The sequence below is a fragment of the Herpailurus yagouaroundi genome, unplaced genomic scaffold (genome assembly GCF_014898765.1).
Source record: "Herpailurus yagouaroundi ecotype Mexico unplaced genomic scaffold, PumYag 166, whole genome shotgun sequence".
Taxonomy (NCBI): domain Eukaryota; kingdom Metazoa; phylum Chordata; class Mammalia; order Carnivora; family Felidae; genus Herpailurus; species Herpailurus yagouaroundi.
The window spans coordinates 27,252,733-27,279,616 of record NW_024412407.1 but is presented as its reverse complement, the minus strand read 5'-3'; the positions used below and the strand labels follow the sequence as shown (position 1 = coordinate 27,279,616).

Genomic DNA, 26,884 nt, shown 5'->3' with positions numbered 1-26,884 from the left:
GCAGGTTTTCTCCTGTGGTGGGAGGCAGAAGGTACTCAGCGCTGCTTATGATGAGGACTAAGTCTGCCTAATTTAGTGATGCAGGACTAGCAAGCCAATCAGGTTTCATATCTAAAGCTGACAGTTTATTCACCTATGTCTTGGGTGTCAGTTGGTTCCAGACATAGGAGGGAGAAATGCAGGGTTTTTGTTTTTTGTTTTTTGTTTTTTTTTATTGAGCAGAATGCAGGTACTGAGTGGCTTGCTCAAGGTCACATTGCTAGTTAGTGGTATAAACAAGACCAGAACCCAGGATACTTGGCTCTCAGCTGTGTACTTTCTGAGCAGGTGGACCAAAGCAGACAACTGTAGAGAAACTGCAAAGTTCAAGAATACAGAAATAGCCAAGTAGAGGAACAAACCCCAGGGCTTTACACCATGGGTAGCGGGTTTAAAGCCAAAGTGCTTTGTGCTTAGAGGAAAGCCCTGGCTCCAATCCACCTGTGTGGGTTCTGTTGCACACCCACTCCCCTCCCACCCACTGCCAAGGGTCAAGCTACATAGCCTGCTCAGTGGAGTCTGAACAAACATTGCCTTATTCTCCTAGTGTCATTATCTCTGCCAACAATCTCTCCCTAGTACCCATGTGTGGCAAAATCCTATCTATCTTTGGAGAGGGATAACCCAAATATCATTCGTTTACAAAGATGTCTCTGATTTCACCAATCAACTCTCGTTACTGTGCCAGCCACAAATTATCACCCTCCACTCTGAATTCCCAAGATACTTTATTTGTGTATTACTTATGATAGCTTTATACTTTATGTTACAGGTATTCTTTACCCTTTGTATTAGAATATAAGCTCTTGGAGTGGCTGGATGGATTTAGGGTAAGTGTCTGACATCAGCTCAAGTCATGATCTCACGGCTTATGAGTTTGAGTCCCGTGTCAGACTCTCTGCTGTCAGCATAGACCCTGCTTCGGATCCTCTGTCCCCCTGCTTCTTCCCCTTCCCTACTTGTTCTATCTCAAAATAAATAAATAAACTTAAAAAAAAGAATATAAACTCCTTAAAGGCAGGGGCCATATTTCATCTTTATTTTTGTATTTTTTCTAGTTTCCTTTATGTTATTAATTGAAGTATAATTAACATATAGTGTCATTATATTATTCTCAGGTGTACAATATAAGGATTCAGCAATTCCATAAATTTCTGAGTAATCATAAAGATAAGTGTACTCTTTTTTTAAATGTTTATTTAATTTTTGAGAGAGAGAGGCAGAGCATGAATGGGGGTAGGGGCAAAGACAGAGGGAGACACAGAATCTGAATTAGGCTCCAGGTTCTGTCAGTACAGAGCCCAATGCAGGGCTCAAAGCCATGAACTGTGAGAATGTGAACTGAGCTGCAGTGGGGTACTTAACTGACTGAGCTACCCAAGCACCCCAAGATATTTTTTATTACTTAAATTTCACATATGAGTGAAATCATATAGTATTTATCTTTCTCTGCTGGATTTGTTTCACTTAGCATTACACCATCTAGGTTGTTTCACTTAGCATTACACCATGTTGTTGTAAATGGCAACATTTCATTTTTTCAATGGCTAAGTATTTTCTACCATATATATATTAATGGACAATTGGGTTATTTTCATGTCCTGGATATTGTATGTAATGTTACAATAAACATAAAGGTATATATATCTTTTCTTATTCATGTAAAGAAGAAGCTTTTGCACAGCAAAGAAAACCATACACAAAACAAAATGGCTACTTACTGAGTAGGAGTGGATATTTGCAAATGATATATCCAGTAGGGTTAATATACAAAATATATAAAGAACTTATACAACTCAACATCAAAAAATCCATTTATAAAATGGACAAAGACCAACAGACACACGAAAAGATACTCATCATCACTAATCACCAGGGAAACACAAATTAAAACTGCAATGAGATATCACTTACTTTGTCAGATTGGCTAAAAGAAAAAAAGGTAAGAAATAATAAGTGTTGGTGAGAATGTGGAGAAAAAAAAACTATCATGCACTGTTGGTGGGAATGTAAATTGGTGCAGTTTCTAGGCAAAGTAGTGTGCAGGTTCCCAAAAAAATTAAAAATAGAATTACCATATAGTCCAGTAATATCACTACTGAATATTTACTCAAAGAAAACAAAAACACTTTTCTAGTTTATTTTAATAATATATATTTTTTAAAGCCAGTAAGGCCAGTGAGCAGCTACAGACAAGACTGTAAAGTAGACAAGTAAAGAGAGAGAGAGAGAGAGAGAGAGAGAGAGCAAAGACACATCCTTCACTCCACAATAAGTACAGAACTCTATTAGTATTCCCTCACCAACATCCCATGGGAGTCCTAGCTTTCCATGCACTCAAGAGTACTCTCCAAAATCGTGCAGGGACAAGACTGCATTTAGGTGTGATGATGTAAAAGTGAATATATACTGTCACTGCCGAGACCAAGGTCTATAGTTTTGGTGCTAAATTAAGTGGGGTTAGCGACTCGGCTGTGCTGGATCCCATAGCTGAAGTAGATAGCAAACCCGATCAGCATGGAGACACCAAATCGGGACCAGGTGTCAGCTGTCATCTGCATCATAAGGCAAACATTCACAAAGACACTCAGTAGTGGGAGGAGAGGCAGAGCAGGGACCTTAAAGGGAAGGGGACTGGAGCTCTGTGGCTGTCTCCAGATGACCCCAGTGATCCCAATGATGAGCACAAGGAGCACCACAACCACTGAAATCCACACTGGGTCTCCAGAAAGCAGAACTGGCCACTGGGCCAGCACCAGGCAAAGAAGAGTGAGCAGCAGAACAAGCAGTGAGGAGCAAACACGGACAACCCGGCCAGAGAGTGGAGTGGGGGTGGGGCTGCCTGTGAAAAGTAGTTCCTGTAGAGTCAGCTGCTCTGCTGCAGGTCCATTCTCCTCCTGCACCTCTGCTTCATTTCTCCCATTCTTCACCTCAGGCTGATACCTGAGGATGAGGATACAAATAGCTACCAGGGAGTGAGTAAACAGGGTCCCAATGGACATGAAGTCCACAAGATGAATGAGTTCAAAGAAGAATGCAATGACTGCTGCCATAATGTCCAAGACCACAGTGGCCACAATGGGGATATGTCTGCTGGTGTGGGTCCTGGCAAGGACATGGAACAGGAGGCCATCCTTTGCCATCACAGAGATCACCCAACGTGCAGAGAACATATCATTCAAGATTGTAGTGAAAAGAGTACAGAGAGCTCCAATAGCCACAACACAGCAGGCAGGGGCCCAGCCAATATATAGAAATGCCTCAGGCAAAGGGCTCCCAGGTTGGAGCTGGTAGTAAGGCACCATAAGTGTAAGTGCTGAAGTGACACAAAAATACATCAAAAAGCAGATGAACAGTGAAATCACAATGCCCATGAAGATGGAACGCTGGGGATTCTGGTAACAATATTGTCAAAACCTATAAATGCATAGAAACAGGTAGCTGCTCCACGGAGAATCCCCTTGAAGCCAAAAGGCACAAATCCTCCATAGCCCAGAGGGCCCAAGCTTGAGGTGTCATTGAGTCCAGCCTTTATGTAGTCCTCTTCTGTGAGCTTCCAGTTGTGCAGGTCCCCTTTAATGAAGCCAGAGATGATGACAAAGACAAGAATCAAAAGGCTCACCAATGTGATCACTTTGGTAAACAGTACTGACTCCCTAGCCCTCAGAGCCAGCACTCCGGTGAGAAACAACACCAGACCCATAGCAAAGAAGTCTGGATATTCTGCAAGTACCTGTTGAACATGCAGTAAGATAGTCTCATGCAGGGTCTGAGAGATCTGGTTCCCAATCAGGTAGTCAAAAGCTCTTGTCCATGCCCGAGCTACACTGGCTGTGCCAGCAACATAGGAGAGGATGAAGTTCCAGCCAGTGATGAAAGCCCAGAGTTCACCTATAGTGACATAGCTGTAGAGATATGCAGAGCCAGAATGGGGAACCCGGACAGCATACTCTGCATAGCACAGCCCAGCCAGTGTACAAGATAGGCCAGCCACCAAAAAGCAGATCACAGTGGCTGGTCCTGCTTGATTGCTGGCCACTTCACCAGCCAGGAAATACACACCTGCACCCAGAGTGTAGTCTATACCCAGGGCCACTAAATCCAAAGTGCTTAGCCATCTGAGAGGGGTAGGTTCAGTTTTCTTTTCCTCCAGCGTACGTCTGCGTACCAACATTTGACCAAATCTGCCAAGTGCCCGACGCAGCATTCTGGCTGGAACTGAAGAGGATTGTAGGATCAGAGAGCTGTAGCAAGTCCAGGGGGTACAGAGTCTGGTATCATCTTCAGTGAGGCTGAGTTAAGCTTATGGTTTGGGGCTGCTGAGTTTACCTTCTCAGGCTTCAAAGCTGCTACGCTGTATTTCTTCTGGTATGTGCTGTCCCTCCACAATGCCTAAGTAAACAATAACTATTTACTGAACCCATTACCAACCAACCAACCAAAGATCAAAAGTCCCATAGTACCTGTTGCAGCACAGATTTTGCAGAGAGCGACACCAAAGGACATCATAGACAAATCAACCCTGTTTCTCTCCCACCACCACAAAAGAAGTGCCAAATACTTCCCAACATTCTCTTATTTTATACGCCACATGACGCCAGCCCCTTTGGGTTCATCTAACTCATGCAGCTTCATGTACTGATTAAGCTATAAGAGGGGCACCTGGGTGGCTTAATCAGTTAAGCATCTGACTTCTGATTTTGGCTTAGGTCATTATCTCACAGTTGTGAGATCGAGCCCTGCATCAGGCTCCATGCTGGACATGGAGTTGGCTTAAGATTCTCTCTCTCTCTCTCTCTCTCTCTCTCTCTGTGTGCCTCATTCACTCATGCTCTCTAAACAAACAAACAAAAAAAAAAAAATAAAGCTGTAAGACACAACAGAACATGAATTTATTGTGCATAGTTACATGTGGGATGTTTGCACGGTGCTTGAGCATGCATGAGTTATGACACATTAATTCACAAACCAGAGGGCCTCAATTAAAGACCCATTTTTATTTATTTATTTATTTTTCAACGTTTATTTATTTTTGGGACAGAGACAGAGCATGAACGGGGGAGGGGCAGAGAGAGAGAGGGAGACACAGAATCAGAAACAGGCTCCAGGCTCTGAGCCATCAGCCATCAGCCCAGAGCCTGACGCGGGGCTCGAACTCCCGGACCGCGAGATCGTGATCTGGTTGAAGTCGGACGCTTAACCGACTGCGCCACCCAGGCGCCCCAAAGACCCATTTTTAAATATCACCTGAGTTTAAAATACAAATATGGTCCCCAGTCTTAAAACCCTTAGCCCCAACATAAGCTACCCAAGGTCAGATGGCACTTTGCCCCCTTTTCTCCTCACTCTGCATCATCCATTTAGTTGTACTGATGGCAAAGAATGTACAGTCCAACCCTTCACTCTACCCATCTAGGCCCACAGGGGGCGCTGTGAGAAGAGAGGAAGAGGGAGAAAGGCATGGCCTTCATAACTACCTGCAAGAATCAGAGGACAAGGCTGCCTGGTGAGGAAACACTGGAGATATAGGTGCAGCAGCCAATCAAGGGTCCATTACTAAGTAGGGAGAAGAGCCAGAAAGGTGGTTTTATGAATGCTGACATTAATTAAGCCTTACCCAAAGCAACAAGGCAAAATTTACTACAACTTTTATAAGTTGTAGTAAAGTTTTAAGTAAAGTTTTATAAGTTTTATAAACCATGGTCTACGAGACTATGATGGGTAGGGAGAAAAGAAGTAAGTCACCTAGCTCAGTAGCTCACAACCAAACAATTCCTCTGTCTCCTCCCTCTCTGGGTTCCAGGAAAGTGAGTTCACTTCTGCAGACATTCTCCTCATTGTCCACACTGCTCTATAACCACTTTGCCTCATCTGTGATGTTAGCTTCCAGCAGCTTGGAGACCCTGCCTGCTCTAGGAGCCTGTATTAAAACACTCACTTAAAACTCCCTATTAAGTTTTCACAAGGGTTTTTAATTCACTCAAACCGTTGTCTGAATATGCCAAATATCTGGTTCCTCTTTTCCTTTTCTTTGTTGCTGCTATTCAAATGGCCCCTCCTCAAGCAGAACAAGGCTTCAGGTGAACAATTCACATAAATGCCCCAGGAATGAGTAGTGCAGAACAGAAAAAAACAAAGCCATGCAGCCCCCTCTCTCCTCCCTACTCAGACTTTGGTTTTGAGAGAATTTTGGCAAATGTCAGAGGTTTCTAAAGATGGAAAGATCAAATCAAAATGGAGAAGTCTCTTCTACAGATTATCAAAAGGAACCCTTGACTTATGGGTCTGACCTTCTGTCTACAAATCCATCTAAATTCCTTCTGTGCTGCTCACCAGCTCCAACGTTATGATTTACCAACAAGCTCACGAGATAGATAAGGAGGATCAATTGTTCACTCATGGAACTTTCTACAGTATAAATGTGATTGACGTATCTCCCACCTACCCCCGGGCTTCAACCCTTCAGTGATTCCCACTGCCCTTCCTTCATAATCCTTCCTTCCTTCATCATCTGACTTGTGCTGATCCCTCCAGCCTCGTCCCTTGCCAAGTTCCTGCACAATTTCCCAGTTGTGAAATTCCACACTCACCCTGTTCCCTGCCTGTAATGCCCTCTTGTCCCCTTCACATAGCTAACCCTCACTTCTCTTTCAGTTCCCAGCTCAGATGTCGCTTCCCCAGGAAGCTTCCCCAGACCCTTATGCTGCCTTTCCTGTGTGCTCTCATAATGCTAGGGTTACTCCATGTGCCATTTTTCCTAATAATGTCAAAATTCCAGCTCAGCTGCCTAACTCCATTAGACTGTGAGTTAGGTACTCAATACATATTTTGTTGAACATGTACAAACTGAGAAGAGAAACCTGAAAGAACACAAAATCTATAATTGCTATCTACTTGAATTTGAGATACATACTTGGTAGCCAAGCAACCTTTATAAACCTGGCTCAGGTAAAAAACTTAAATGGTATTACCTTCCTTATAGAAGGCAAGCAAAATCAAAAGTGTGAAGGGAAAACCACCTGTGATAAAACCTTGACTGTATATCATTCATGGCAAGTATAAGCCACACATAGGTCATTTGCCTTTGATGACACTTGTTTAAAAATATCAGGCTACCTTGGGTTACAGGCAATGAACAACTCATGCCCAGGTAGAGAATCCCTACTTTTCTGAAGGCATTATGCTCAGGTCCTATAATCTAGGTGGGATGTCCTAAGGCAGAGGTTCTGACTTCGGGAGACAGAGGGAGGCATAATGAAGACACCTGGGGACATTTTCAAATGTCATATCCTCTCACTCTGGAGATTCTTGTCCACTTCCCATGACTGCTCTCAACCACCCAGCTGAGAAGAACAGGTCCTCAATTTGAAAGTGAAGAGATTCTAAAAGCTTTCTTCACAAAAAGTCAGCACAGTTTAGTAGTTAGGAGTAAGTCTCTGAATGTAAACTGCTCAGGTGCAAATCACAACTCAACCTCATACCAGGTGACTCTGGACAAATTAGTTCACCTCCAGGGGCTTTAGTTTCCACATCAGTCAAATGGGAATAAAAGCAAATACTGCATAGGATAATTGTGAGGAGTAAATAAAATTATGAGTATAAAATACTTAGTTCAGTGCCTAGCAAACACTATGTACTTAATATAATCTACCAAATATTTAATATGAAAATCTGCTATAAAGTCTTCAAGCTTTGAAAATAAATTAGTCTTTGCATATGTCTATCTTCAAAATCATCCACTAAAACTCAAGCCTGTTAGCTAGCCATCGTGAGACAATGAATATGGTTTTATTCCATATATTTTGCCTTGTCTACAGACACTAATTAGATACCCTCATACATGCTGTTGCTAATCACTTGGGGGTCCTAGGCTTACTGCATTAGAGAAGCTTTGAAAAATGTAAGGCTTTAATATAATAATAATAATAATAATAATAATAATAATAATAATAAATAATCTGTAATCATAGATGCCTCATCTTATTTCTGGAAGAGGCAATGCTGGGTACTAGAGAGGGAAGAGCAATGAACTAGAGAGGGAAGAGATTTTGGATATGAGCCCTGGATCTTCTGCTTGACTACAGAAACAAGGTAATTTGCTTAATCTCTCTAAGCCCCAGTTTCCTCATCCATGAGGAAACTTACTTTTATTGGATCAACATGAGAATTTGATGAGAGGATACAAACTATCATGCACCATTGGTGGGAGTGTCACTGGGGCCACCATCCTGAAGCACAATCTTATTGGAGTTAAGAATGCACACACCCTTCCACCCTACAATCCCTCTCTGAGGTAAACACTCCAAGGAACTCTCTCCGGAGTCCATAAGGAGGCTTATATGAGCATGTTCATCACAGGACTATTAGTGGCAGCAAGTAGTTGGAGTTACGCCAGCATCTGTTACTAGAGGGATATATAAATAAAATGTGTGGTATGTGCACAATGAGATGCTGCACAGAAGTCAGAAATAATAAATTTGATTTACATTTAACAACATGGGTACCTCTCAGAAACAACAAGTAGGAAAAGTAAAAGCAGGATGAGGTGTAAAGCACAAGGCCATTTATGCACATTTATAAAACAGACAAAAATGCTGTATAATTGTCAAGGATACACACATATCTGTTAAAAATATCACATCATTCCTCTGCTCAAAACCTTCCATCGGTTTCCCTTTTATTCAGAGTAAAAGCCAATGTCTGCATTTACAATGGCCTACAAAGTCCTACAGTATTGGTCACTGACCCAGCTACCTCTCAGCCTCTGTTTCTCTCTTCCCATTCATTTTTCTCTAGCCACTGGTCTCCTAACATACCAGGCAAGACCCTACCTCAGGGCTTTTGTACTTGATGTCCCCTATAACTGCAGCACTTATAGCCCACATATCCACATGGCTGCTCACTTCACTGCATTTAGTGAAATAGGACATGTGTAGCATGACCTTCTTAATCACCCCATATAAAACTGCAATCTGCTCCTAATCACACATAACATACTTTATCCCCCTGCTCTTTTTTCTATAACACATACCACTGCCCAAAGTACTAAATGTCTTACTTATTTGTTCATGATTTGTCTCACTTCAAAAGAATGTAAGCTCCACGAAAATATGACTTTAAAAAAAATATTTTGCTCGTGGCTGTATTCCTCGCATCTGCAACTGTTGTTGAGTGGATGAATGTATCTAAATATACAAGTAGAGCATATACTGGAAGATCATTTGTTAAATACAGGACAGTAATTCCCCCCCCCACACACACCCACTGTGAGGAGAGAAAATGAGAATAGAGATCAGGATGAAAGGGGAAAATAAAATGCTTTGTAAAGGTGCCTGACAGGAAGCAATGGTGCTAAAAGCCCATGACTGAAGGAGGGTTGTATCCACTCTGTGCACTTCGGGTTCGACAAAGGAATTGCATGAGATGACACTGTGAGCAGGCTCTCAATAGAATTAAATTCAAGGGGAACCAGAATCCTGTAATCGTCAGGACATGGGGAACACAGAGAAAGAATGCCTGCTAGAAAGAGGGTAGAGAACAAGGGAAGACAGGACACCCCTCTTACCAGTCCCCTCTGAACCCATTTCCCCTTTTCCAATTCTTCTTTCTCCATCAGCTCCTTCAACTGCCTCTGGAGGCTCCTTTCTGGGCACTAAGGATGCTTGTACCATGTTTCTCCCTCTGAGGAGCCACCTTTGTTCTTGGGAACAAAGACACAAGAGTGGTTCCTCTCATTTGTTGAATCACACACCCCTTGAGGTTGGTCACCTCAAAAAAATGTCCTACACTCTTCTGAAGTCCATCCATGGACTTTAAGGAGGAATGCCAGAGGAGGACCATCTGAATGGCAGGGTTGGAGAGGGGCAATGTTTTTGATAATTTCTGTTTCCTTCAGCTGTGTTGTGCAGGGTTATCCTTGTGCTCTTCCCACTTTTACTAAATATGAGCAAAAGTGGACTAAAGATATCAGAGAAATAATCTAAAGAACAAAACATCTGGGAATAAATAATCATATTTTATGACACCAACAAGCAGAAAAAAAAAAAAAAGCAAGCAAGCTTACAGAAGAGAAAGCAAACCCATTATTGGGAATCCTGAGAGAGACTATCACAAATCCAGTTTATAACAACACAGAGAATCACTGTTTTCAAAACCAATGTTCAGAAATGCCCTCTCTCTGTGCAGTAATCTGTGGTTATTCTAATGGTTTTTATTCAGTCCAGACTCTGACTCAGCTGTCAGAGCCCCGTCCTAATTCTCTCCCAACCCTCAGGTCCATCACCTCCTTCCTAACTCAGTTTCTCACATCCTGACTTACCCTTCCTGGGTTGAGCCTTTGGCCTAAGTGCCTGTCCTGCCAGGGATGTCCTCCTCACTCCTTTCTGTCCGGTCTTGATGCTCTAGCTTTTCTCAAACCTATTCTACAACCTCCCCCATCTCAACATCTAGGTGGCCTTTTCTAAGCCATCATGATTGAGCCCCATCTCCAACCTTCCTCCTCTTCCCACCAACACTTACAGGGCATCCTGCTGCTCATGTGAAACATTTCCCCTTTCTATCTGCTGGTGTCCTGGGTGTGTCACTTAAATTCCCGAAAACTTTGGGAGGGAAGGGCCAGGATCCATATACCTCCTTCTGAATTCCACACTCCCCTTCTAACTCTCACTACCCAGGATAAGGATCTTCTCATAATTGTAGCAAGGAAACTTAAGAGGCATTTGGGACAGAGAAAATGCATATAGAGATGTATTGAATGACTAATATATCTTGAGATTCCTAGAAGGTTTGTTTGTTTGTTTGCTTGGAAAGATAGAATGGGCCAAACAAAGGTGTAAGTTGTAAATAAACTAGAACAGGCACCATCATCTATTTCAAGTGCATTCCCTGAGGACATTTCCTAATGTGGGCTCTGTGTCTGTGAATCTTACTTTAATTAGGAAACAATCCCTCCCTAAAAAGGTGCTTACACAGGGGATGTGCTTAAAGAAATACAGAGCAGGGGGTAGGAGACATGAATTCAGCTTGTATGAATTCCAAAATACCCCTGGCTCTCTCTTTCTACTTCTTCTCTGTGTTTATCTCAGTTTCTGAACTCCTTAAAAACTCCAAAACAAAATATCCATCACAAATGGCCAAAAAGAACACCTGCTTAATCCAACAATATATACCCAGTAAATTGCAGGCTGTCTTACTTTCCCAGACAGCCTCACCTGCTCTCCTCTGTCCTGGAGGGTCATTGTGTTCATTCCTCTGTCTCTAAGAAGGGTACTGCCTACTGCCTTCACTCTAGACCTTTCCTTTTCAAAAAAAATTTAAAGTCAGTAAGTCCCACTGTTTCCCATGCTTGTGCATTAACACTTTTGCCAATCAGTATGTTGGCCTTGTGGCTTCTCCTGAATAGCCTCAAAGATAGTTTGGATATCAGTTGCTTTCCTAGAAGTTTGATAAAGACTTTAGAGGAAGGCTACAGAGGATGTTAAATAATTATTTTCAAGTGCTCAAAGTTTCGGAGAAGTGGACTTTAAATGCAACATTCCTTTCCAGAGATTATATCAAACCCTTTGTATCCAAGTACAGCTCCTTCCTGATCTCAAAGTATGTAAATTCTCTTGTCCTACTTAGAATTTCCAGACAACAAAAACTCTGGAACCAAACTAGTGGCTCCCAAATAAACAAGTATACAGCTTTTTGTATAGCTTAGCTTCCCCAGAGGTTCTGAACTTCTAGCTCAGCAACCCTACAACTCTGATAGGGGGCAGTCATGAACAAGAGTAGGGGTTTGAGTTGAGGGTGAGAACTTTAAATAATAATAATGTAGTGCCTGTGCACACCAACACTTCTAAACTGGAAACAGTCCAGAATACATAAGAAAAGTAAACAGAGAAAAGCCACCATGAACACTGGGGCCATGTCTCTTACCCAATGGTAAAAGGGATTAGTTAACAAAATCAGATAAAAAAAAATGGAAGCAAAGTAAAGGCTAGGATGTGTTCAGAGTAGGTGTTGATTTTAAAATGGATGGTCCAAGAGAGCCTCACCTTCACGCTTTTGTGTAACCATCACCAACATCCATCTCCAAAACTTGTTAATCTTCCTCACCTGAAACTCTGTACCCACTAAACAGTAACTCCCTGTAGCTCCTGTACTTTCTGTCTCTGTGAGCTTTCTGTCTTCATGAATTTGACTACTCTGGATACCGCATATAAGTAGAATCATACAATTTGTACTTTTGTGACCAGCTTATTTCACTTAACATTACATCTTCAAGGTTCATCCATTTTATAGCATATGTCAGAATGTCCCTCCTCTTCCAGGCTGCATAATATTCCATTGTCTGTATATCCCACATCTTGTTTATCCATCCATCCATTGATGGTCATGTGGATGTTTCACCTTTAGCTGTTGTGAATAATGATGTTACGAATACGGGTATACAGATGTCTTTTTTAGTCCCTCCTTTAAATTCTGTGAGATATATACCCAGAAGTGTATATGTAGTTTTTTTGTAACCCACAATACTTTTTTCCACAATGGCTACACAATTTTACATTCCCACTAACAATGCACAAGCATCCCAATTTCTACATATGCTTGCCAACTCTTGTTATCTTCTGTTTTTTTTTTTTATATCAATCATCTAATGGGTGTGAAGTGGTACTTGGCTACTTTTGAGGATAATAAGGAGGTCTGTGGGGCCAGGACAGAGTGAGTGAGGGGGAAGCAGTAAGGGATGAGGTCAGAGAAAAAGCAGGAAGCCAGATCCTTCTGTAGGGTCTGAGAGTCACTGTGAGAACTTTGGCTGTTACTCTGGGTGAGATGGAAACCCTAGAAAAAATTATAGTTTCACAAGTTTTCTACAGATTGGTGTTTTTGAACTAAGTATTGGATACTCTAATAAGGAAAGCCCTCCTCCAGAGTTTGAAAACAAGTCATGGAGATAAGTTTTGCAGAGCTCTCAATAGATGCCTGGTGCCTCTGATAACACAATGAGGCCTGAACAAGTTGTGTTCTTGCCTCTGCCTCCCTCTCTAGATGCCAAAGCAGAGATGCCATACAGCCACCCATGGGGGAGGACGATGGCAGATTGCTTTCCCTGAATACTTTCACTTTATGGATTATCTCTAGGCAGGACTCCACCACTGAAAACTAAGTCACTTTAGTACTTTCACTATTTCAGATTATTCCCACTATAATTCAGGATAATGAAGAGTTGACATGGAGATAAAGGGTGCTTTCTTGGAACTGATGATATTAACGATTACAAAGACAAGGGTAGTTAGAGTCTCAGAAGGGGGATAAGAACCATATACATCAGGCACTCTGAAGCCTTGCAGAATTAAATAGATGAATTCAATCCCAAGGCCCATATGCCTCAGAAAGGACTGTCAGAAATTTCTGAGATGCTCAGAGCTGTAGAAAAGGCCCCAAGGGAAGCCTGAAAACACATTTCTGAGAAGTAAAGAGTACTTTTCATAATCTCACTTTCCCTGGGTGACAGAGATAAAATCTCTACATCCATATGAGTATTCCAAGGAGTTCTACAGTTTCCCAACAACAAATAATCTGGAGAGAATCACCGCCCAACCACTTTTTATAAATGCTATAAGATACAGACTTGTGTGTGTGAGTAGGGATGGGGATGGATGGTGGAGAAGGAGAGAATTGTGGGATTGTACTTCTGGGAAAGGAAAAGAGACAGAAATCAATTTACATAATGACATTCTATATTTTCAAATGGGAGTTAGGGGAGTAAAGTATAATAAAATCTTGAAATCCAAATGACTAATTTCTTACAACAAGGAAACATACCATGTACTCCTAGCTTCTGTTTCCTGTGTTTCTTTCCATCTAAGAACTATCTTATTCATTGTCCATTCTCAAAATATTATGATTATCACCCACCCCCGGGGTAAAGAGACTTTTTACAGCTTGCCTCACCTCATAGTCCCATCTCATTTCTTTTCTCTGTGGATCTTGACAGAGGTCCTGGGTTACCTTTAAGCCTTCAAACATGTACAGTAAAAATGGGACTAGGATATAGCAGAAGGGTGTTCTTCCTCCTCTCAAGTAGAAAAATAATAGACCTTAGTGGCAGTGTACATCTTACGTCATTCATTCATTCATTCATTCACTCACACATTCATTCATTCAAAAATATTAACCACCTTTTAAAAGCCAGTCCTAGGGAATTGTGATGCTAGGAACACAATAGGGAGTAAAAGGATGTGTTCCCTGCCTGCATGGCACTCGTTATCATTAAGAATATTTGTATATAATATTCTTGCCCAAAATGTGTAACCTGAACCTAATGATAAAATGATCAGTCTACAAAAGAGCTTTCCTCAGTAAGTTGACTTTCTACAAAACAACTGACCCATGCTGTTCAAAACTGTTAATATTAGGAATGACAGTCTGAGGAACTGTTGCAGATTAATGGAGAATAAAGAGACATGACAATGAAACGTAATGCAGAACCCTGAAATGCATCTGCATCAGGGAGAAATACTTTACTATAAAAAATCAGACAATTAGTATACTTAGAATATGGACCATATTTCATACACACAAGCACACAAACACAAACACACACATTGGAGGGAGCAAGTAGTGGGAAAATATTAAAACACTTGGTCAATCCTGGTGAAAAATAAATGGGTATTAATTATTCTATTCTTGCAATTTTCTGTAGTTTTCATATTTTTTCAAACCAAAAAGATAGGAGGAAAATAAGAATATCCCAGCAGTAAAGGTTATGGATTCTCCTCCCCTAAATACTCTTTATAAACGAACTTGCCATCATTTTGGTTGGATCATTCCACCCAGAATGATCTAGCCCCAAATCAGAAACTTTAGATCAAAGGAGTGGATGGCTCATGTTAGTACAGTTATAAAAATTCCATGTTCTTATTATCATTTGTGGGAATAATACAAACTAATAAACCAGGGCCCTAGACTTCAATTCTAGAGATATTTGGGAACATGGGAAGAAACCGGAAGAAGAGAAAAATGGTATCTGGCAAGTATGAGCACCAGGTATATGTGCAAGATTTAGGGATGCATTAAGAGGGGGGTGAAAGTGAACCAGAATTTTTTGAGTTGCAGGTAAGGCACATATGTTATTTCATTTATCCCCCATAACAGCCCAATGACATAAGAATAATTATTCCATTTTATAGACCAAGAGTTTAGATAACTGTCTCAAGCTCATATAGCCAGTAAAAAGGAGAGCTAGAAATTGAATTTGGTTCTTTATTGCTTCAAAGACCATGTTCTTTCTCCTGAGCACCCTACCTTCACAAAAGGCAAGACTCTAGGGAATTGCTATAAAAGGAATATTTGAGCCACGTTCTTTTATTTGCTCCACGGTCACCCTCTGCTAATGTCTTTCCTTTCCTCACAAATAGATACTGATGAGCCAGAACTGGAAATAGTGGGACAATCAAAACTAAAATCTCCAAATAAACATTGTCCTGATAAAATCCAAATTTAATTTAATCTAGGGCCAAAATGTCTTCGGACTGTCCTTTTGGATGCCAAGAAAGATTTCAAAGAATTGCCATACCTATCCCAGTAGTTCCCAGATATGATTTAACAGCTAATTGTAATTCCTGCCCACAACGTTAGCCCGTCTCCTTTTGCTTGGCTTTTAGTGGAATTACAGGATAATGGATCTCAACAGGAAATATAAGTCATCCTCAGAGGAATACTTTCATCATATTATTCTTTCACCATTCTATTCTAAATCTTTTCTGGTCACTGCCTCATTCTTACGAAGAAAAAGAACAATCTTCAGTACAGTTAGGGAGTGCTAAAGAAGAAAATGAAACCTTTACTCTTATTGTATAAAGGAAGATGGGGGTGGGGAGCAGACATTTTCTAAAATGGGACCTAAATGGTAAGAAGATGGTTGTAATATTCCTGACAGCTAAATACCTACAGATTTGGCCTTCCCAAACTTCAGCCATCACTGAGGCTTCCAGTTGCTGTTGGCCCACACCATTAGGAAACATCTGTCAAAAAGGACAGCCCCAACTGGGACAAAGGAGGGTAGGAAGGCAGATGGTGCCAGTTTAATGAGGATGGTTTAACAAAACATCTTTTTAAAAGTTTATTTATGTATTTTGAGAGAGAGAGAAAGAGAGCGAGAGAGAATGCCAAGCAGGCTCTGCACTGTCAGTGAAGATCACAACGTGAGGTTTGAACTCAGGAACTGTGAGATCATGACCTGAACCGAAACCAAAAGTCACACGCTTAACCAACTGAGCCACCCAGGTGGCCCTAACAAAATATCTTTTCAAGCCTCCTAATTCACTTGGCCATTTGCTCCTCAGACTTGGCTGCCAATCACAAGTAGAATGGGAATGTTTTCCAGAGAACAGCCATCTCCTTTTTATTCTTAATTCAGAAGAACAAGTACCAGAAAAATTTCAGCTTTCATGCCACTCCAAAGTATGATTAACCCTATTCCAGATCTAAAATAGGATGGCGATTCTAGTGAAAAGGACTTAAGTTATGTCTGATTGATCATTCTTGTTTGGTTGTCATTGACAACTAGAGACCTAACCTAGTAGAACATATAAAAATGGGCATCAGTGTTCCCCATTGTGACCCATGTCTGTGGCCAGCTCTGAGCTCACAGCACCTAGAACATTGTTAGTATTTATTAATCATCCATGGAAATAAGCACAAAGAAGAATGGACATCAGGCATCAACACAGATATCTTTGTGTATTTTATGATTTTTTCATTATTGTTTTAAACTTATTAATGAACATGGACTTGAGATAAGGAATAATCAGTATTCTGAACATGCTATTAGCATAGGAAGATCAACAAAGAAGATAAAGGATTGCCTTTCTATTTCAGTTTCAAAGGGAAACACCAAATATGTCCAGAAATAAAGGGTTGACAAAGAAGACTCAAAGTATCCTGACTTTATTAGAGAAATTCCATAAAAAGTTTAGAACAAATCTAAGAAATTCCAACTGAAATCATTGGTTTCAGATTTGGGGGGATTGCCAAACTAGCCTTCAATTCAATTCAGATGATACGAAGTCCCTTGGACTTTTAGCACCTTGTCCACAACAGACTTCTATCTAGTATGTTCCTACACTTGCAAATACTGCATATCCAGGGCCAGCTTCCTGCCACACTCCCTGGTCCACCCTCCTGTCCATAAAATTGTAATTCTAAACAGAGATCCTCTCAGCTCTCACTCAGATTCACTAAGCAGCCATCAGAGAGTACTGCCCTTAAAGCAGGATAAAGACCTAAACTACATCCTTCCTGATCACTACACTGCATTAGATACCTGAAGTGTGAGTATTCTCTACCCTCCTTCTGGAAAATGACACTTATCTCAAGTCTTAAAAAGACACTCGTGCGCATGCACACGCACACATGCACACAAACTCTCTCTCTCTCTCTCTCTCTCTCTCTCTCTCTCTCTCTCTCTCTCCCAACAGACTTGCAATTTTCTGTTCTCTATTAAGTTGAAACTTCTAACATTGTATTTATAAGTCTTTCTTTTCACTGTTGTTCTATCACTTACTCCTGCTATTAAACTTTTCTGTGGCTCTTTTCATGAACAGGATAAATCTTTGCCAACACTTGCACATGTTGCTGGCATTGACATTAGCTCTCATATAATCTGTCCCTCTCTTCCTAGAACACATTCTTTTCAAACCCTGTCCAGCATGGCTTTCCTTCTGGAAGCTTCTCTGGTCACATGTATAGACAGATATCTTGTCTTTCCACTATTCTTTCCTGCCTCCTACTCTACCCTCATTAATGTCCAGTGGCATAACTCACAGGCCTAGAACTTTGCACAAGAACACCCAGTTAGAGAAGAGGGCAGAAGTAATAAGTGGGGGTGGGAGTGTTGTGAGGAGCAGAACTTCTGCTTGATGATGCTTTCAGCTTGCATTTCCTTCCCCAGCTAAAACCTGAGGTACAAAGAGTTATTTGGCTACAGCCAAGGAAGTACCCCACACTCTGTAGCCCACTTTGGTGATACCAGAGATCTGACACAAGAACTGAGGTCCAGTTCTCTTTCATCACAACAAAGTAAAAGTATAAAGGAAGAAACCCAGTCACCTGGGATAAAGTACAATATCTGTGAGATACATGATTTCCTCCAGTGTCATCTCCCTGAACATGTCACAACTGAACAGACAATCCAGTTTTATTACTTCCACTGTTTTACTTTATTTGTAAAATAAGTCACCTAAAGCTTTGTCATTAGGCAACATGACATGATACTCAAACTGCAGTGGCTTCATTTAAAGGTAGCCTGAAGAAGGGAGGAGGGATACCATAGGCAAAGGATTAAATGGTGTCTAGAATAGGACTTCTCTTGTTTCAGGAAGATAAGGAAGTATCCCTGAAATGCCCTTATAATATAAGCTTCCAGAGAAAATAATTTTCTGTATTTATCATAATTTTCCTGTACTATCTGTAAATAACTACACAGAATGGTTCTGTGTACTTTGGGTTAGGTCTAACATGAGCTATTGGAAGATCCCTCAAGTAAAAACCACAAAAGTTTCTAAGTGTGAAAGACTGGATTCAATCTATTAAAGATAAGACTTCAACTACATGTAAAAGAAAATAAAGGCAAATTCCAAATTATAAAATTCAGGCACCACAGTAATTCTTTGTGCAAAAGAACTCAAGCAAAATCAACATTTTTACCTCCCATAAATAATATACACCACCACCATTACCCCCAAATCATCACACAGTCAGTTACACACAGTGCACAATGGTGGCAAATACAAAATAGTCCTCTCTGGGAACATACAACTAAGGGCATTTCATCAATACTTACCCACCTGCCAAAATAAGTAAAAAAAATACATAAAGTATAAATGAGGAAGGGTATTCCTAAATCAGAAATGAATAGTCAAGGCAAAGGCATGTCAACATCCCAGATATCTTCCTAGTTGATGGAAAGTAAGAGTAGTAGTAAGAGTAGTAAGGACCTAATTTTCCAGGTTGGTAAAACTAGTGAGTATCTTTCTGTATATTCCATGGGTCAGCCTGAGAAAGTTGCATGGATGATGAAGCTTGCATGGATATCCCCACCTTGGCATTATGTATAACTGTTTCCCAGCAAAACACGGTTCAAGCTACATCTTCAACTTGGGACATTACCCAATAAATACAGCGTATCTATGTCTTTCTTCCATGCCCCCAACCCAAAACACAAAACAAGCTCCACCCACACCTTGAATCAGTAAATTCAGTTTACCCAACTAGACAGATCCAGTTAAATATAATATATTATAAAAATATAATTATTATTATTATTCTCAACCATGGTCTGTAAAGGAAAGGAAAAGAGAGAAACATTATTGTAGTAATAATAAATATGTAAATTCTCCCCTAGGGAAGGAGAAGTAAAAGTCAGATAGCTACCCTGAAATTTGGAAAGAAAGCTGGACTAACCAAATTCAGCTTATAGTAAAGAAAATAAATATCCAAACTTATATCCTAGGGGTCTTTTGAGAACAACCTCACCAAATAGACCACTTACCAGGCATCCTCCCACCCATGATCTTACTTTGTACTATATTCTGTTTGCATGTTACTTGGAAGAAGGCTTTGTCTCCCCTTCTAAAATAAAATCACTCTAGGGTAGGACCTGCTTCATGTCTCTCAATGAGACTAGAAACCCTAATTCTATAAGTAAATATTACTAACCAAGGCTTGAAGGCATGGCAGCCCCCAAACTGTCTACTCCTTAGACCAAGAGGAAACACAGCCACCTCCTCCAGCTCTCCTACCTACATGACCACCCCGAGCCCTACACCTCTCAAATTCATTCTCAGTCTGGCAGAGGCTGAATTCCAAGTCAGTAAAAACCCATCCTGATGTAAACTTCATGCTTCACACCAACTGTGTGTAGACCAAATCCATCCACTGAAATGTTGACCAAAATCTATGTAAATGTGGACCAAAACATTTTTGCTTCCTTCTAACAATATCTATAGAGTTCTTGCTATACTCACACTAGTATCATTACACCATTATTTGGGTAAACAATCAGGTAGCCAGCTTTTCTTTAGAGGCTGTATAGACTCCATATTATCTAGTATCATTCTGGTATGGTTGTGAACAAGGTGGTTTTTCCTAGTCCCTCTGGGATAATTTCAGAGAAGACAGGGAAATGCAAAACTTGTCACTCATGATTTGACACATTTACATCTTTATTTTAAGTCAGAATCCAGTTTGGAAATTCTTAACGTTTATATCATCACATCAAAACATGATGATCAACCCGACAAGTCAGAAAAGCATAAGCTTCTGCATCTAGAGACCTTCAGAAACTAGATGGGTTACCAGAAAAAATAAAAATGACATTTTTCAAACACAAATCAGAAAAGGCTGGGAAAAAACCAGGAAAGATGTGCAATTAAGGGATTAGAAAGTGATGTGATACATTGATGTCAACAGTGAAAATCAATTTCCTCCCTATTTCCCCCTATGATTCTCAACTCCCTTTTCTTAACCCTGAATCCTGTCAACAATGAACACCTAATAAAAATCCTCAGGAGAAAGCAGAAGGAAATCCTGTCCACCTTATTTTCCAAACTATAACATATGACGGCCTTTGTCTACAATGAACACTGATCCATGCTCATTTTTTTTTCCCAAGAAGCCTTGCAAACAGTTTTATTTGCCCCCTCAAGTCCTTCCTTTCCTTGTCAGCACATATTCTAGAAATCCATCCAGTGCCCCATCCATCACTATACCCCGTCTCCACATTTAGAATTGCAGCTAGGGATTGTCGGAGCTCATGACTCCTTCTGCCATGTACCTCCTCCCAATATACACCTTCAGTAATATGCTACACATAAAGTATCTTAGGAAAGGCTGACTATGTCCCTGGTTATATTCCTTCATATATTTAACTGTGTCCTTCTGTCCTCCCATGAAATTACTTGGCTGTCTCTTTCTTGTGTCCTCTCTCACCAGAGTGTGCTTGGTTCCTGTCATAGCCCTAGGTAGCTGTTCTATACCACTACCATCTGCCTTGGAAAGTTAATTGTTGTGTTTGTTTTGCTGTAGGAAAGAGAACAGATCATCTGAGTCATATTAAAGTGGTATTATGCCACAATGTCCTGAGTTCTTATCCAAATATAGATCAATATGACTTTTCCACCAAGATCCATCTGCCTCACCCCAGCTCAGGCAACATAGTCTACACAAAGAACATTGGGCACCAATTCTTAAGGAATATTCTTTATTCCTCTTCACTAGTTCTTTTTAATCCCCACTTTGCTTTGTGATTTCTGTGCTAATAAAAGAAAAAAGGGACAAGGATAAGCCAAAAAATATGATCCAAAAATCATATTTATCAATTTGAAATATACTTGGTTAAAGATACTGGACTTTCCACATGATTTTGCTTAAACTAAGGTTAAAATGAATCTGCCTTTGAGGGCATATAACACATATTAATTGATAATGGAGAATCATTCCCAAGAAACTCTAGAGGGCAAGAGAAAGACAACCTTGAAATCAACATTTGGCACATATAAGCAATAAAATAGGTGTCATGCATGGATAATCATTGTCTGGGCTTCTGGTGTTGGAGTACTGCCCACAGTGTACATGGTCTTGGGAGCAGAGAAGGGTGGAGAAGAGTTTAAGACTCTAAGGCCTTAGATTAAAGAGTTGCAAATATGTACTTTGATAAGAACAAATGGCCTGTTGGAGACCCAGGAAGCCAGACCTATTTCAGGCTTCTCCACCAAGGTTTTATAAATTAATAAATTCATGTACATAAAATTGATAGATTCCAAGAGAAATAACAGAGCCATCAAGTTTCAAGGTTTATTTAGCCCTGGCTCATTTACAACATACTTGGGAACTCAGAGAAGTCTTCATACAGTGTTTTAAAGACCAGTAGGCAGCCACACCCCAGGGGATCTTGGTAATCTTTCCTCCTACAGCCTGACCTGGCTTATAATCAATCCTACCACAACTTTTTAAAATTAGATAAGAAAGGCACAGAGATACCTTCACAGCTGTAAAAAATAGATAACTTGCTCCTTCAGCATGGGGGAAGAATATCTTCAACTCCTCTCTGGTGATGGTGGACCACCTTATAAAACTGGACCTGATATTCTGCAAAGTCCACACCAATATCCTCCCTAAGAAGATATGATATAGAGACTTTCAGAATCTCAAGTGAGAAAGTGTGTCAAAACATGAAGGAGGCAGCAGAGTCAGATGAAAGAATCTTCATTCAAAGAACATGTCTAAGCATACTATGTGCTGGACCCTGTGGGAAAGACAAAGATGAATAAATCAAGCTCTGTACCATAACAGGAAGGAAAGGCCAGGAAGGAGGGCGGGCAAAGAGGTGGGAAGGACTAAGTAGGAGAAGTGCCAAAGAATAACCTCTCCTAACTCATATTTTCCTCAGGAGAGCTGAGAACCTTTCTGGTCTGGAGGAGAACAGAGTGTAGGCCTCCAAATCACTCTGACCCCAGCAAATCTACCTGCTTTTCCCAAATTTTCAGGGCTTCTGATCTATCTATACCCCCCAAAGCAAAGTCAGCCATGAAATATGCAACCCCCATAGCAGAACTCCAAGCCTAGCCTTTTTCCTCTCTGGATCTGTGTTAGTTTCCTTGTCAACTCTATAAAAATGAGAAATCACTTACCCATGAGCTTTTTATTTCTCAAAGGAGAAAGACCTGAGAAGAAAGTGCAAGCCAAACCCAGGGACAGGGAAAGGCTTGGCTAAGCAGAGTCAGCACTTGAAGTGGAGCTTGGCAGGGGCTCTCTAGAGATAGGGCCCTTGGGGAGGCCGGGCATTTGGGGAGGCGGGACACACCAGCAGGTTGAGAAATAGTGAAGGAGTTGGATTAGACAGAATTCAGAAGGAAAGCAGGAGGTGGGGAATGGAAGACTAGTGGGGTCATATCTGGGTGAGTTGGTGGAGTGAGGGCTTAATTGGGACTTTTTTGGAGACTTTGTGGCAGCAAGATGTGAATTTAGAAGTAAATAAATTCTCCAGAGTCCTAGGTATAGAGGTTGTACTGGTTGGCAGAAGGAGAATGTGGGAAGCTAAGTGGAGTCCAGCATGTGGTAATTTGGAGGCCAGTCCCTGATCCAGCTAAACAGCCTCCTCAGCAACCCTTTAAAGAATGACAGAAGCAACCCCCAATGGCCCACTGAGAAATCTCCTACTAGTTTCCTCTACCACCACCATCCACCCCTGCTCCCTCACCTATGTTTCCCATCACTCCGGGAATAAAACTAAAAGGGAACTTGCTTAAGCTTTACCAACAGGGATTTCCAGAGACACTCACTCAATGTTCTTAGCACATTGTAACTGAATAACATATTCAGCTTGTGCTAGAGGAAATAAAGGAAAACATAGTCCTTGCCTGGAGAATTTCCTGCTTTGGGATCCTCTTCCACACCACCTGTCTTTCTGCTGAGCCTGGTCCACTTTCAGGTGCTGCTGGGTGAGGGGTGCACCCATAAAGCTGACAGGATGAAGCTGCTGTCATTGCTGCCCCTGGCTCCCTCCCTGTGTCACCTGGGGATCCCAGAGACCCCTACATGGATATGAAAATTGCCTCCCCTACTATGTCCTCCACAATGCTGCAATCAAAAGACCCTAAAGATCAGCCCTAAATGTTTCAAAGTGAATGCAGCCTGACACAACTAGTGCAAAGGAAAGTGGGGGCCAGGGAGAAAGAGAAACAGAGGGAGGCAGGCAAGCCAGGCTGACAAGCTCTGGAGAAAGTTCTGGGAACAGAAAGGTTAGGGATCACATGGAGAAGAGGGAGGAGAGGGTAAGGACCGGGACTATGTCTGCATTGAGAGCTAAATAAGCACCATGCAAAATATAAGCAAATAATGTATTAGTGATGGTCAATTAATTTGAGTCAACAATGTAATCACCTTCTGAGCATCACCATCAATGCCTTCAAGCAGCTTTTCGCTAAAGGACCCCCCAAAATATGCATATGCAGCCTACAAAAGGGGAAACTGAGGCAGAGTTTAGAAACCTTCAGACCAGTATACATGCTTGAATCTAGGTTTCAAGGGAAAAGCAATGAAGCAAGCAAACATGTGTGTGAAGACCTGAGACTTAGCATGGCAATCTGGACCCTGCCTTCTTCCCCAGGCTTTCCTGAGACTCTGCAAAGACTAGCTCCTCAGCTCCTCTCAGGGCCAGGGGAGACCCTAAGAACATTAACACAAGCAATCTAAAGGGAATTTTTCTCTCTGCCTCCATCCCTGCCAGCCACATTTGAAGGTCTCAGAGGTAAGATGTTTGGTTATATCCAGAACCCAAGGAATCTCTTTAGGAGCAGGAAGGAGGGTGAGTGAAGAGGGAAACTTCCAGAAAAGTCTTGCAGAGAAGACAAGAGAGCAACACCCACCAGGTCTATCCCACTCCCATGGACACTTAGAAGTTTAATAAATTTCAGTGTGTCCAGGATTTACATGTAATTAAAACCAGGAACTGGGTAATTAAACTTCTTCTCCAAGTTTACCCTCTTCCTCCCCCACAGACACACATCTTTTATGAAAGAGTGAACCAGATCCTGAGCTTCAGAAACTACTTCCACTAAAGAAATGGGTTTAATTTCAGCAAAAGAAATTCATCAGACACTCTGGAAAGGATTTCCTTAGGGCTACAGTAGGTAAATGCTAAAAACAGAGAAACACACACACACACCCCAAACAGGAAAAGGTAAGTCTTCTCTTTGCTGTTGTTTCTTTGCCTGTTGGATTGAAATCCAGATGATGTGCCTCACATAAGAGAATAAAAGATCTAAATATTAGGAGGTTAATTCCACTCTAACCCTCAGCTCCAGGAAGGAGATGATTATTTCCTTCCTCAGCCATGGCACTCTCAAAAAGGATTACACAGCCTATAGGTAAGAGATACACATCAGAAGCCTAGTTTGCTGTCCTATCCCCTGAGGCCTCCCTCTCCTGTTTGATCTCAAACTTTCAGCACCTCTCAGTGTCCATTCTTTAGACTCCCCCTGTGAAACCACCTCAGGGGGAAGGAAAGCATCCCAAAGGAGGAGAAGACAAGGCCCTGTTCTCTGGCATGTGAGAATAGAGACACAGCCTGGCTGTCCACATCTGCTTGCCTCTATTCCCCTTCTTGCTGGTTCCCCAGTAGAACTGTTTATTCCAGGCAAGCGAAGCTCTCTCCTGCCTGGCTTAAGTTTTGCTCATTTTGCTTCAGAAACAACAGAGAAAGGTTCTCTTCCTCTTTTCCTCCTCCATCCCATGCCCTGTTGGGTTTCTTCTTCTAAATCCCACTCATAACAGTCCTCTTCCAGGTAGCTTTCCCCAATCAACTAACTGGATCTTATTCCGAATTTGCCTTGGTCCTTTGCATTTGTTGGTCTGAGCTGAGTGTCACCAGGTAATTTTGCATATTAGTTGCAGGGAGGGTGTCTATAAGACCCCCAATGGCAGGACCTTTGGATTGAGTATCTCAGGAAAATGCAGGCCTCACCCTCCAGTACCAGGCTGGGAGTGTTCCTGGGAGCACTACTACCTGTTTTTCACAGACAGGAATATTAAACTGGGGCTCCAGCAAACACCAGGAATGACTCCTTCTGTCACATCCTGCAAACTGCCCCTTCAGAATGACCTTTCAGAGCCATTTTGGAAGAGGACACATCCTCCACTGTGTCTTCTCACACTCACCTTATATTAACTGGAAATACTGGTTCCCAGCCGGGTCCTCACTTTATTCTACAGCCTCAGAAAAAAAACTTGGCAGTTTTAAAAAATCGGATCCACCCTAAAGGACAAACATGTGTCTTTGGTGAGGATGCTCAGGGCTGTGCTGCAGGCTGTGAAGCCAATCCCCACAGAGGATGCCAGGTGACCAGGCACCTGCAGCAGCAGTTGTAAGTGCTCCTGTGAAGAAGATGGTTGCATGGAATAGGTTCATTGTACTTAAAACAAGAGAGACACATGGTCACCCTAAAAAGCACTCACTGACTACCTGCCCACCTCCCCACAGGGTTGTTTCATCCCAGCCCAGCCTCTTTGGGGAGACAGGAGACCCCACACCCCTCCCTCTGCAGGACTGCTCTGAGCACTGGAGGTAGAGGGGGGAAAATAGAAACAAGATGTGAGTTAGAGAAAGACTGAGATGGAGAAGAATTGGCAAAGCCCCGACTGAAATCAGAGGGAGAGAAACAGAGTGGAGCAGGGAGTAGAGAAATGGACAGAAGACAGAGGGAGACAGAGGAGGTGAAGTAATATGATGGAGGTGGGTGTGCAGAGACACAGGGAGAGGGAGGGTACCTCTTGCTGCAGGAGGGAGAGAGGGGCAGGAAAAGAGGCTGTTGAGAAGCAGATGAGGGGAAATGGGGGAACAGATTTTGCTTGCCCCATTTCTGGCTATGCTGGCCATTCAGGTTCTGAATCTTCCCCTTTCCACTCCCCAGTTAGTCCAATGGGAGCCATTGGAAATTTTGGGAGTGCATTTAAGGTCCCCTTGAGCCAGGTGTCTTTGCATCTGGTGCATTCTACGGGAAGTGCAGTGAGGAGAGTCAGGAGGCCTGCTGGAGGCACTTTGCCAGAAGTGAGAGGTGTGTGCAAAATATAAAACCTGGGGGTTTTGCCTGTGCATGCTGGACCAGAACTTCCCAATGTCTCCTTGCACCCCTCAGACAGGCCTACATGGGGCAACTAGTCCAGGGAGGAGACGTAGCATATCTTCAAACACAGGAAGGGGAACACAAATTATGTGTCACTCTTTTATCACCTCATGGCCTCTGTAACCCTTCATATGTATATGTATATGTATATGTATATGTATATGTATATGTATATG

General features: G+C 41.7%; 2 protein-coding genes across 4 annotated transcripts in view; both read right to left on the bottom strand.

Moving 5' to 3' along the window:
• LOC121038833 (cationic amino acid transporter 3-like) overlaps nt 1–26,884 on the bottom strand; it is a 124,851-nt gene that overhangs the window by 31,125 nt on the left and 66,842 nt on the right. The window contains exons 1-2 of one of the 3 annotated variants that reach the window (XM_040488713.1): nt 22,716–22,800; nt 22,066–22,199 (exon numbers count right to left, since the gene is read on the bottom strand). The gene's annotated coding sequence lies outside the window, so the exon portion shown is untranslated. Of the gene's footprint in view, nt 1–22,065; nt 22,200–22,715; nt 22,810–26,884 lie in introns of those variants that run through there. The other 2 variants (XM_040488714.1, XM_040488716.1) reach the window with 2 other exon arrangements.
• Nucleotides 1,990–22,804, bottom strand: LOC121038832 (cationic amino acid transporter 3-like). Its single transcript, XM_040488710.1, is given in 3 exon segments — nt 1,990–3,439; nt 3,442–4,257; nt 22,716–22,804. Coding segments are annotated over 3 exon segments (1,770 nt in total). The 5' UTR covers nt 22,720–22,804; the 3' UTR covers nt 1,990–2,489.